Here is a 12,289-nt window from a genome sequence, read left to right as displayed (position 1 = left end):
ATCAAGATTTAGACTGTGTATGAAGATCGGGGACGATGATGTTTCCATGGTTATTTTAATTTGGTATTAGTTTATAAAATCTGGCCCTATACTAACATGATCAGCAAGTTACCTCGAATATAAAACCAAATATAAATAACCTGTAATTTACCCAGGTGTTTATGTTTCAACAACTCTTTGTTTCACAGACAAATCATTCAAGTTCCAAGAATTGCTATATATTGCTTAAATTAGAATACATGTTTTATAAATGCTTGAACATTTCGAACAAATACAAAGAATGCTAGATCACAAATGATCTCTGATAATCTGACCACAAGCATTTTGAATTCCCAAAGTTTTCTACTTGATCGAAGAATTTTGATTCCGTTTTTGGGTGCCCTGTTTAGTCCACATTGTTTCTGAATGTTTGCTTAGAAAACCACCTGAAAGTTTAAGAATCCTAATCATTCTAACTGACAAAAAACTTAAAAGGACTTACTATTGATATTGTTTCGGATTAACTATATTTAAACCATAGTTATCTGAAGAGGTAGGTCCAAGCAGAGCCCAGTTGGACCCGCAAGACTCACCTTGAAGAGGAACGTCTGCGCAAGGACCAACTGGTTACGCAGGACCAACCATGCTCAGAGAAGACCTTACGCGCAGTACGCCAGCTGTTCCCGCAGGAAAAGCCTCCCAATGGTGAAGTACCCCGCCTGTTCCCGCAGTTGCGGATACAAGCCATCAGGGAAGGCTACCCGCACTAATAGCAAGGCTACACGCACAAGGCACTAAATAATTCAGTAGTCACCTGAAGGAATGAGCAAGGCGGGAATACCCCGCCCAAATGAGCCAGTCCGTACGCTTCTGGAAGATCTTTTGTACTATACCTGCCAAGGTATGGACAAAATAGACAAGATCTGACCAAAGCAGCCCATGAACCAATCACAGGGTGACAGCTCACCGACAACAGTACGAGGAGCACGCTCTAGTACAAAATGTCACTATCAGCCGCTGCCTACTCACCAACCCTTGTCGTGGCACGTACATAGCCTGCAGTTGGTGGAAAAGGAATAGTACACAGCCGGCAGAAAAGGAATAGTACACAGCCGGCGGAAAAGGAATAGTACACAGCCGGCCATGTCACTATCAGCCGCTGCCTACCCACCAACTACCAGCATGGCACGTGTGTAGCCCACAGTTGGTGGAAAAGGAATATTATACAGCTGGCTGTACCTGCTTGGAAACCTACATTCGGCTATAAATACTCCAACACCTTGGAACGTTATCATTATCTTATATCTCCATATATTATCTGATATCTGCTCTAGCTATTTCTCTTAATATACACTTGTATTCAGAGCAATCTAGTCTGATTCTCACGCCGGAGGGTGGTCACAAGGAGGTACCCCCCCCCCCATTCTCAGTGACGAGCTCACGGTGTCTGTTTTGCAGGTCATCAGAAGAATAACCATCTTTGCCGGACCTAACCCTCGTGGGAAACATCTATTTAACCCCTAGATTATCCGTAATCTGCCGGGGTCGATTAGTGTTTCTTCATTGGCGCCATCCGTGCATAAAAGTTAGAACTATTTCTTTTTTAGTTTTTTCTAAAACTTCTGGAAAGATGGTTAACGTTACTCCGGTCCCGAGGCCAGCGAGTGACCAAGAAACCCCGGTAATCACAACCCCAGCTACTGGGAGGAACACCGGCGAGTACACAAATTTTACGAACACTACCCCGGTTACTCAAGTCGGGGCAAGTGCAGTAAATTTTACAAACACTACCCCGGTTACCCAAGCCGGGGCACGTGCAGTAAACAATCATCCCCTGGGATTCATTGATACCCAGGTGGAAAGACAACAGACGAGGCTCCCCCGCCAAACACTTGATCAAGTCAAAGCGTGGGCGGAAGCACGTCAGAAGGAATTCCAAGCTGAGTTGGATGAACGCTTACGTTCACTCCAACAGGCTGACGAATTCGGAAGCACTCGACAACAGCTCAACATGAGCAATGAGTGCGAGTACTTGGACGATGACTGGGAAGAATCCGATAGTGACGCAAACCCTCGCCATAGGGCGAAAGGGAAGCGCAAGGAAACGGACTTCCAACCGAGAAGGAATTTTGGAGAAACCTTCAAATCAAGGAACGCGGGGGGAAACCCACGTGACTTCTCCAAAACCTTTAGACCAAGTGTTGCAAATGCGGGAACGTCCAAGTTTGCAAAGGACATTGCGGAAGCAATCGCCCCGAAGAGTGCTAAACAAATGTCCAACATAGGCACTTATGACGGTATATCCGACCCAGACGATCACTTGAACAGATTCATAGCGGGGGCAACCGTCAGCAACTGGACGGAACCCACGTGTTGTTATATGTTTCAGATGACGCTGGTTGGAGCGGCCAGGGCGTGGTTTGATCGTTTACCGGCCCACCACATCTATGATTGGGCGGACTTTCAACACAAGTTCAGCCAACACTTCAGTCAACAGAGGAAATATACTGAAGAGCAGTGGACGATCCTCAACTGCATTAGAGAGGAGGATGAATCCTTACTAGACTTCATCACTCGCTTCAACTCGAAAAAGCTGAGTCTGGGCACAATAAGCGAAGATCTTGTTCGCGCCGCTTTCATCCAGGGCGCCGAATACCCAGAGCTTATCCGCACGTTGACGGGTAAGAACGGCATGCCACCCACGTGGGATGCCATCATGACGGCGGCCAAGCGCTTTGCCGAAACGGAGAAGCAACTGGGTAGGGATCTTCCCCCGAATACACACCTCTACACGCAGAGGACTAGAGAAAACAACGTTCGGACCGCCCGGCAAAACAAAAAGAAGAAGCTAGGTATTTGGCAGTCAAGGGTAAACTTTGACACCTCATCCAGCTCTCGCCCTCTAGTAGGCGGAAGGGATAACACGCACCCATCAAGCCGAAAACACCGGTGGACGCCACTCACCAAAAGCGTCACGGAGATATTTGCCACCGGAAAACTCCCATGGCCAAAAGCTCCAATGATCCGGCAGCGACCTAATGCGGATCAGAGCAAATCCTGTGACTTCCACGGGACAAAGGGTCACAACACTGAGGAGTGTACATCCTTGAAGGATATTGTTGAAACATTCGTCAAGGATGGAAGACTTACACACCTTGTGGCATCAATCAAGAATGGAGGGAGGAATGATAACAGATACAAAGGCAACGGACGAAAACCCGTTGACATCAGCATCCACATGGTTCATAGTAACATCAGAGGAAGAAAAAGACGAACGACAGAACCATGCGCGTGGAAGGAAGCTGAGGTGCGCTTCCCGCAAGTGCCAGGAGGACCCAGCAAAGAAGGCCCAATCGTCATTAAAAGCCAGCTGGGGCACTACATCACTTCCCGCACTCTTGCTGACAACGGCGCCTTGTCAACGGTTATGTACAGGCAGTTCTTCGACAAGCTAGACGACGAAGACAAGGAACGCCTGGAAATGGTCTATGCCTCGATGGAAGGGTTTGACGGCAGCACAAACACCCCCCTGGGTATCCTATCTTTCCCCGTCATTCTCACGGACGGAAAACACTCCCGCACAGAGGACGTGGACTTTGTCGTGATGAGGAAGCCACACCACACATACGACATTCTCTTCGGGAGAGACGGGATGGCAAGATTCAATGCCGTAGTATCTTCAGTCCACGGCATGATGTGATGGCCAACAGCTGAGGGTGTAGCGATGATCACCGGTATTCCTCAGGTATGCATCGCATCTGTCTCATCTAAACCCAAACCAAAGATGGCTAAACCAACCATCACCGAACCAGAAAAATGGGCCCTCAATGGCAAATACCCTGACCAGGCTGTTACCATCGGCCCAACAATCACTGATCCTACGCTCACCTTACTCAAACGCTTACTACAGAAAAACGCTGACATCTTCGCGTGGACACCAGCTGACATGACTGATGTACCTCGAAGTAAGGCAGAGCATAAGCTCAAGTGTGACCCGGCTTTTACGCCAGTCATTCAAAAGCGCAGAGTAATGGGGGCGGAACAAGCTAACGCGTGTAGAACCCAAGTCAAGGAACTCCTTGACGCGGGCATCGTACGTGTTAGCAGATATCAAACATGGGTTGCAAATCCCGTTATGGTACCGAAGTCTAACAAACAATGGCACATGTGCATAGATTTCAAAGAATTAAACAAAGCATGCCCCAAAGATTGTTATTCGTTACCCGAAATTGATCTTAAGGTAGATTCGTTAGCACCGTTTCGCCTTAAATGCTTCCTTGATGCGTATAAGGGGTACCATCAAATCCACATGGCCATAGACGACCAGGACAAAACCGCATTTCGGACGCCCGATGGCACATTTTGTTATCAGATGATGCCATTCGGACTTAAGAATGCAGGGTCAACATACCAACGCCTGATGGACAAAGAGTTTCATGCCCAAATTTGGAGGAACTTGGAAGTCTACATGGATGACTTGGTCGTCAAAAGCCCTGAGCCAGAAGCGATGTTGAAAGACATCGAAGAAACTTTCAACACACTCAGAAAGATAAACATGAAGCTCAATCCGAGCAAGTGTTCCTTTGGGATGGAAGAAGGGAAGTTCTTAGGAGTCATCGTTACTAAAGATGGCTTCAGAGCGAACCCTGAAAAGGTCGAAGCCATTATCAAAATGGAATCACCTACTACCATCAAGAAAGCTCAGACACTGAATGGACGACTAGTTACACTTAACCGCTTTTTGGCAAACCATGCGGATAGGTCGTTCCCATTCGTGTCCACATTGAGAAACTGTTTAAAGAAAACGCACTTCCGCTGGACACCAGAAGCGGAAGCAGCTTTTCAGGAAATTCGGTCACGCTTGATCGAACTCTCAACGCTCACAGCACCAGAAGCGGGGGAGGAATTAATCTTATACCTCTCCGCCACAGATAGAGCAACCGGGGCAGTCATGCTAGTAGAGCGAAAAGGCATCCAGATGCCAATCTACTATGTTAGCCGTGTCCTAACAGACGTAGAAACCCGGTACTCTACACTGGAAAAATTAGTCCTAGCACTTGTACAGGCTTCATGCAGGCTAAGACGATATTTCCAAGGTCACCCGATCACCGTTCTCACCAACTTCAAACTTGCAAACGTTCTGGGCAAACCCGAATTGTCGGGACGCCTAGCCAAATGGGCAATAGAATTAGGAGAATACGCGATAAAGTACAAGCCGAGACCAGCCATAAAAGGCCAGGTCTTGGCCGACTTTATTGCGGAAGTCCCCGCTTCGCGAGAGAAAGAGTGCCAGGAGGAGGCTCAACCCTCCCCAGCACAGGACATCGATGATGTCTGGCGACTCTATACTGATGGAGCAGCCAGCAACGAGGGTTCAGGCGCAGGGTTGAAATTAACCAACCCAGCAGGCCAAGAATACACTTACGCTATTCGACTGGATTTTCCAAGTACGAATAACGAAGCGGAGTATGAAGCATTCTTGGCCGGGCTGAGAATTGCGCGTAAGATGGGAGTGAAGAACTTGGAAGCCCACGTGGATTCCATGTTAGTAGCCAACCAAATAAACGGGACGTACACGGCCGTGAACGACACAATGGCCCTGTACCTCGCACAAGCAAAAACCCTTATGCGCGATTTTAACGATTGTAAAGTCATACACGTCAAGCGTAGCGAAAACAAATCTGCGGATGCGTTAAGCAAGCTTGCATCGTTAGCCTTCACCCACTTGGGAAAGGATATTCGCATTGAACTCCTTGGAGCACCATCAGTCCCGCACAAGGAAATCTGTGTCATCCAAACCGGCACAGAAACGTGGATGACACCAATAATAAATTACCTTGCGGCGGGTATAATACCAGAGTCAAAAACACAGGCAAGAAAATTACGTTGTAAAGCACTGAACTATCAACTCATCGATGACATCCTTTACAGACGTAACTTTCTTGGCCCACTCCTAAGATGCGTGGACAACCAAGATGCTGCCTACCTCCTAAGGGAAGTACACGAGGGCATCTGTGGAGTACACGCAGGTCCACGTGCTGTTGTAGCTAAGCTAAACAACGCGGGATACTTTTGGCCGGGGATGCATACGGATGTGCTGGCATACATCAGAAAGTGTAGGTCTTGCCAGCTCTACGCACCTAACACGCATCGCCCGAAGAATGAACTTGTTCCAGTCACATCTTCATGGCCATTTCAGAAGTGGGCCATCGATGTGACAGGCCCATTTCCCACAGCAGCAGGGAACGTTCAGTTTCTAGTGGTAGCCATCGACTACTTCACCAAGTGGATAGAAGCAAAACCCTTAGCCCAAACAACCGCAAAACATATCAAAAAATTTATTTGGGAATTTATTATTTGTCGTTTTGGACTTCCACAGACTTTGGTGAGCGATAACGGCACCAACTTTGCTGACAAGAAGCTACAAAAGTGGCTACAAGAACTTCAAATCACCCACACCTTTACCTCAGTGGCGCACCCGCAGGGTAATGGTGAGGTGGAAAGAGCAAATAAGAGCATCGTCGACGGCATAAAGAAAAGACTCTTGGAACACAGATCCGGCTGGGTGGACGAAGTTCCACACGTCCTTTGGGCAAACAGAACGCTGAAAAAGGCCAGTACGGGAGAAACCCCGTTCAGCCTCACTTATGGCACTGAAGCCATGGTCCCGGTCGAAATTGGTTTACCCTCACCAAGGGTCTTGATTCAGCCAGAAGACAGTGATGCGGAAAGACGGTTAGACCTTATGCTAACCGAAGAACGCAGAGACTTAGCCGCAGCGCGTGAAGAGAACTACAAGCGACAAATGCAAAAGTACTACAACACACGGGTAAAACTCTGCAACTTCAACGTAGGAGACTACATATTGCGTAACAACGAGGCTTCGAACCAAGAGCGCCCAGGAAAGCTGGCCCCGGTCTGGGAAGGACCATACATTATCAAAGAAGTTTTGGGAAAGGGCGCATACCAGCTCGAAAGGCTCGATGGCACTCCCATCCCAAGAACATGGAATGGAGCTCAATTACGCAAATGTTACATGTAGATCAATTCCAAACTTGTAAAGAAAAGGCCTAGAGCCACTTCTAATGGAAATGATTCTCCTTTCACATTGTGTTGATAGCCTTACCTTTATACTTATGAACTTCCCACACTGATATGCCGGTATTCACCGCATAAATATGGGAAGAAGTAAGTCGTTGCGTGTGGAAGGCGGCAAAACCCGCAATGAATGCGATGAATTTAATGCGGGGGGAGAGAGAAAAGCGCAGGTGCAATGAAACTATGACACGTGGAAAGAGCAAGCTGGCAACAGCTGTCGACAGGACGCGTGCCGTAAATCTCGCGCCCACGGGCCCGAAAACTCGTGCCCACGCGCCTGAAAAAGCGTCTGGAATGACCATATACTGTCACGTCATCATAACTTCCTGCACGTCCTGAAACTGTCAGAAGAAACCGTCGGACGACACTAACGTCCCTTCAACAGTTTGGACTGTTCTTATCCTTTCACCAACTCTTCGAATTTCAAAAAGACTCAAAAAGATTCAAAGATTCAAAAATAAGAGGGAATATACCCCCTTACCTTGGTACCCAAGAAACCGTAAGACAAGTGCCGGTACAGTGTCAAGGCGAAACCCTTCACATACCTAGCACCTGCAGGGAATTGAAGCCAAGAATACCTTGGAAGTAAAGAAACTATAAGACGAGTGCGGGTACAGTGTCAAGGCGAAACCCTTCACATACTTAGCACTTGCAGGGAATTGAAACCAAGAAGGATCTTCTGGACCGTGCTTGCGGAAAGAGAAATAGCACCTCCACATAGCGGGACTTTTGAGAACTAGCCTGTTTGAAACTTCAAGGCGGAATTGGTGGTTTAACATAACTGATCACTATGTCCGAAACTACCAAAACCTCGTGAAGAATCTATACAAGTGAAACTCAACGCTCCCGATGTGCGAAGGGGTTAAACACCTACCCGCATCACAACCAAAGATCAGGCAGAAAAGTCAGGAATTTCTGCGAGTGACATTAGGAAAACCGCGGGAAGAATCCCCACGGAAAACCTTAAAACTAAAAAACCTTTCCAAAACCCCTTGCTTAAGTCCAAAAGTTCACCTCACTTATTAACAATTCATGAGAAGAACATTGGACTGGGGGGACTTGAAGAGGTAGGTCCCAGCAGAGCCCAGTTGGACCCGCAATACTCACCTTGAAGAAGAACGTCTGCACAAGGACCAACTGGTTACGCAGGACCAACCATGCTCAGAGAAGACCTTACGCGCAGTACGCCAGCTGTTCCCGCAGGAAAAGCCTCCCAATGGTGAAGTACCCCGCCTGTTCCCGCAGTTGCGGATACAAGCCATCAGGGAAGGCTACCCGCACTAATAGCAAGGCTACACGCACAAGGCACTAAATAATTCAATAGTCACCTGAAGGAATGAGCAAGGCGGGAATACTCCCGCCCAAATGAGCCAGTCTGTACGCTTCTGGAAGATCTTTTGTATTATACCTGCCAAGGTATGGACAAAATAGACAAGATCTGACCAAAGCAGCCCATGAACCAATCACAGGGTGACAGCTCACCGATAACAGTACGAGGAGCACGCTCTAGTACAAAATGTCACTATCAGCCGCTGCCTACTCACCAACCATTGTCGTGGCACGTACATAGCCTGCAGTTGGTGGAAAAGGAATAGTACACAGCCGGCAGAAAAGGAATAGTACACAGCCGGCGGAAAAGGAATAGTACACAGCCGGCCATGTCACTATCAGCCGCTGCCTACCCACCAACTACCAGCATGGCACGTGCGTAGCCCACAGTTGGTGGAAAAGGAATATTATACAGCTGGCTGTACCTGCTTGGAAACCTACCTTCGGCTATAAATACTCCAACACCTTGGAACGGTATCATTATCTTATATCTCCATATATTATCTGATATCTGCTCTAGCTATTTCTCTTAATATACACTTGTATTCAGAGCAATCTAGTCTGATTCTCACGCCGGAGGGTGGTCACAAGGAGGTACCCCCCCCCTCTCAGTGACGAGCTCACGGTGTCTGTTTTGCAGGTCATCAGAAGAATACCCATCTTTGCCGGACCTAACCCTCGTGGGAAACATCTATTTAACCCCCAGATTATCCGTAATCTGCCGGGGTCGATTAATGTTTCTTCATTATCAAATGCGATAAGCGCTCGAAAGCGTTGAGGCTGGGCCTAGCGCCCAGGCGATAAGCGCAAAAAAAGCGCCCGATTCAAAAAAAAACGCACATTAAAAAACAAATTTTTTTAACTAAAATAGAACATCTTAATAAGAAAACATGCATTCATTCTTGAAATAGTTCATAGAACAACCAAAATCCAAAACATGAAGTACATCTTAATAATTAGAAAAACATAATCATTAACACATTTGTCATAATATCCAGTAATTCAACAACTCAAAAAGCATTCATTTTAACTGTCAAGAACAACAATTTGATCCACTAACACATTTATCATAATATCCAGATTTCCAAAAATTAAAAAACTAAAACCTAATTACAAATTCTGAATATTTTAATCATTTAGTAACTGAAGTCAAATGATATTTAATACGCATGGGAAGTTTGGGAAAAGATTGAGGTGCTTTAATAGTGGATCTATAGGTACTCCTAGAGAATAGGAACAGGTTGTTTAAATGATATTTAACATGCATGGGAAGTTGGGATCATATTAATGGCGCTTTAAATATGCATGCAAGTTGCAATTAATGCGCCTGGCGCTTTAAATGCGCTTATGCGCAAAAGGCGCTCGATTTTAACAACTATGATTTAAACTGTTTACCTGGCCGTGAAATGAGGTGAATTCGAGAACGAGGTCCTTCAAACATCCAACTATCTTCATCCAACATTCTAACTTCCTTGTTCAATGTAGCCATCAAATCCGATTTCAAAACTGCATTGCAAACACTACATTAACTTGTATCTGTAACTGTTGTATTCGAGATGGTCAATGTTACTTTCTACACACTTTAATGATTTTCCCTATAAATAAGAACATATTGCTGCTGTTACAATTTAAAATATTAAATAATGAATACTGTTTGTTTGACTTAAAAAGTCAAAGCATGAGAAATCACAAATTCACAATATTAAATATTCAATTAGAGTCCTTCAACATATGAATGTCAAATGTTATCATCAATACAAAATTACAAAATCACAAATCAGCTCATTACACCTAGGGTGCCAATCGTGTCGGGTTGTTGGGTTTCAGGTTGGCGTGTTGAGATTCTTCAACCCTAACCCGACCCATATATTTATTCGTGTCGTGTTGCATCGACCTATTTAAATCCACATTGTGTTCGGGTCGACCCTTTTTACGTTTATTTACGAATATGAGTAATACCTACTGATTTGGTAACAATTCAAACAGTTAATTATTCCGTCTCACATAAAACATTTTTGTAATTTGTGATATTATTGACTGTTTTCGAGTATTTCTCTCTCATTCCCAATTAACAAACTTGGGTTTACAACTTTACATAATTAGCTCGTGATTAGAGAATAAGAAAACAAGAATAAACAGATAGAACTAATTAAATAAATATGTTGGAAGTCCAAGACTAGATAAAAAAAAGTTAAAAAGAAATTAATTTTACCTTTAAAAGTCAATAGTTATATGAAAAATCAAAAATCAAAATATTAACTTTAAAATATAACACTTGTCATGTCGTCTATAAGATCAAAATACTAACTTCTCTTAAAAATGTCAACCCACCCAACTCGGGTTGATCGTGTGAAGAATTGCCACCCCTAATCACACTTACTATTTTTAATTCCAAAACCCTAAAACCACAAACCACCAGTTTGACTTCTACGGTCAAAATTAAACCAAACAACACAGTAATTCAAATAACCCAGTTCCATAAAACTCAACTAACATAATCTATTGATATAATTAAAGATTTAAAACCTCGAAGAGCGTCATCTTTACGTTCTTGGAGAGTGGTGAGATCGGCGGTGAAGTGGAGTTCATCGACGGCTAGCGATGAAGACATTGCGTTGGATCCCACAATCGCCGTCGTAGATATCGATGATCTTGCCGGTGATGATGTTAGTGAACTGTTGCTCATCGTTCTCTGATTGATATTGATTGATTTCAAATAATTAAACTGATTATTTGAAATTGAAACCCTCTGTGTAATTAAATTAAAAGATATTTTTAATTTTGGACGTTAACTTGTGAATATTATATATCGACCCCTAAAAGTTGTTGTATTTCAAGCCACAATAGGGATCTAAACTTGTGAATATTATTATGACTCGTTACACTCTACGTAAATTCTATATTAGTCATCGATAGAAGAGAATCTTGGTGTATAAGGAATGACATGTCTCTTAAATCACTAACGTGTTTTGAGATTTTCTTGATTGAGAAACAGATGAATACTCCACAATTAAGTATGCTTAAATGGAAGTCGTTCAGAATTGATGACTTCCTGAGAAGTCTCTGTTGGTGCAACTAACAACAAATTCGTGAGTTTGTAAATAGGCAATCCATCGGGGGCAAAGTGGACTATATTGGTTGTGCGATGGGTCGGGTGTTACAATTGCTCTCTCAAACTCGTCAATCTAAAATTTTTTAGGTTCAAACATCATCATTCCCTTCACATGTTTCATGGTTTTCATCACAAACAGATCGATGTCAACCCTCTTACTATTTTCCATCCATAGCAACTGTTAGATGATTACCCTCTCAAACTCAACACTCTCAAATGTCTATGGCTCAAAGATCATTATTTTCTTCACATACTTCACAGTTTTCATCACCAAACCCTCTCACTATTTCCCGCCCATGACGATAGTAGAAAATTGCTCTCTCAAACTCAGGACTGTCAAATTTCTAGAGTTAAAAGATCACACTCTCTTCTCGATCTATGTAGCATAGGTTAATTGTGTGTGCCTAATCTTCTCTTTGTGAGTTACTACTACATTTTTTCTCGGCTAATTGTTGTAATCGCTTTCCATAAAAAGACATCATTATAGCTTTGATTTGCTTATGTATTCCATTCCTTTTCAGATTATTTAAAAGCAAATTCATATGTGCTTTTGAATGTCATGAAAAGTGGTTTACAATGTTTTGGGTCATTTTTTTGTTGACGGTTGTGCATTAAGGCAAATTTTAGTGTGATTTACTTGTTAAAAACGCATTTTATAGCATTATTTGGAAGAATGCAAAGAAGGTTTTTGCATTGCTAATATTTGATTGAAATTGCATCTTTTGAACTACTTGGCAAGTATTTAAATGTATTCATCAGTATGTGATAAAT

General features: G+C 44.0%; 1 protein-coding gene across 1 annotated transcript; it reads right to left on the bottom strand.

Annotated features, from left to right (window-relative positions):
• Window positions 1-243: 243 nt before the first annotated feature.
• LOC143549287 (protein SAMBA-like) lies at window positions 244-11,092 on the bottom strand. Its single transcript, XM_077040218.1, has 3 exons — window positions 10,933-11,092; window positions 9,802-9,912; window positions 244-425 (listed from the first exon to the last, which is right to left on the bottom strand). Exons 1-3 carry the CDS (start codon window positions 11,090-11,092, stop codon window positions 343-345), a joined length of 354 nt encoding a protein of 117 aa, XP_076896333.1. The 3' UTR covers window positions 244-342.
• Between the last annotated feature and the right edge of the window lie 1,197 nt (window positions 11,093-12,289).

This window comes from Bidens hawaiensis, unplaced genomic scaffold (assembly GCF_021521415.1).
Source record: "Bidens hawaiensis isolate Kalapana, Puna unplaced genomic scaffold, B.hawaiensis_p1.1 tig00015461_1, whole genome shotgun sequence".
NCBI lineage: Eukaryota > Viridiplantae > Streptophyta > Magnoliopsida > Asterales > Asteraceae > Bidens > Bidens hawaiensis.
The sequence above is the reverse complement of the archived record's forward strand: the minus strand, read 5'-3'. Positions and strand labels throughout refer to the sequence as shown.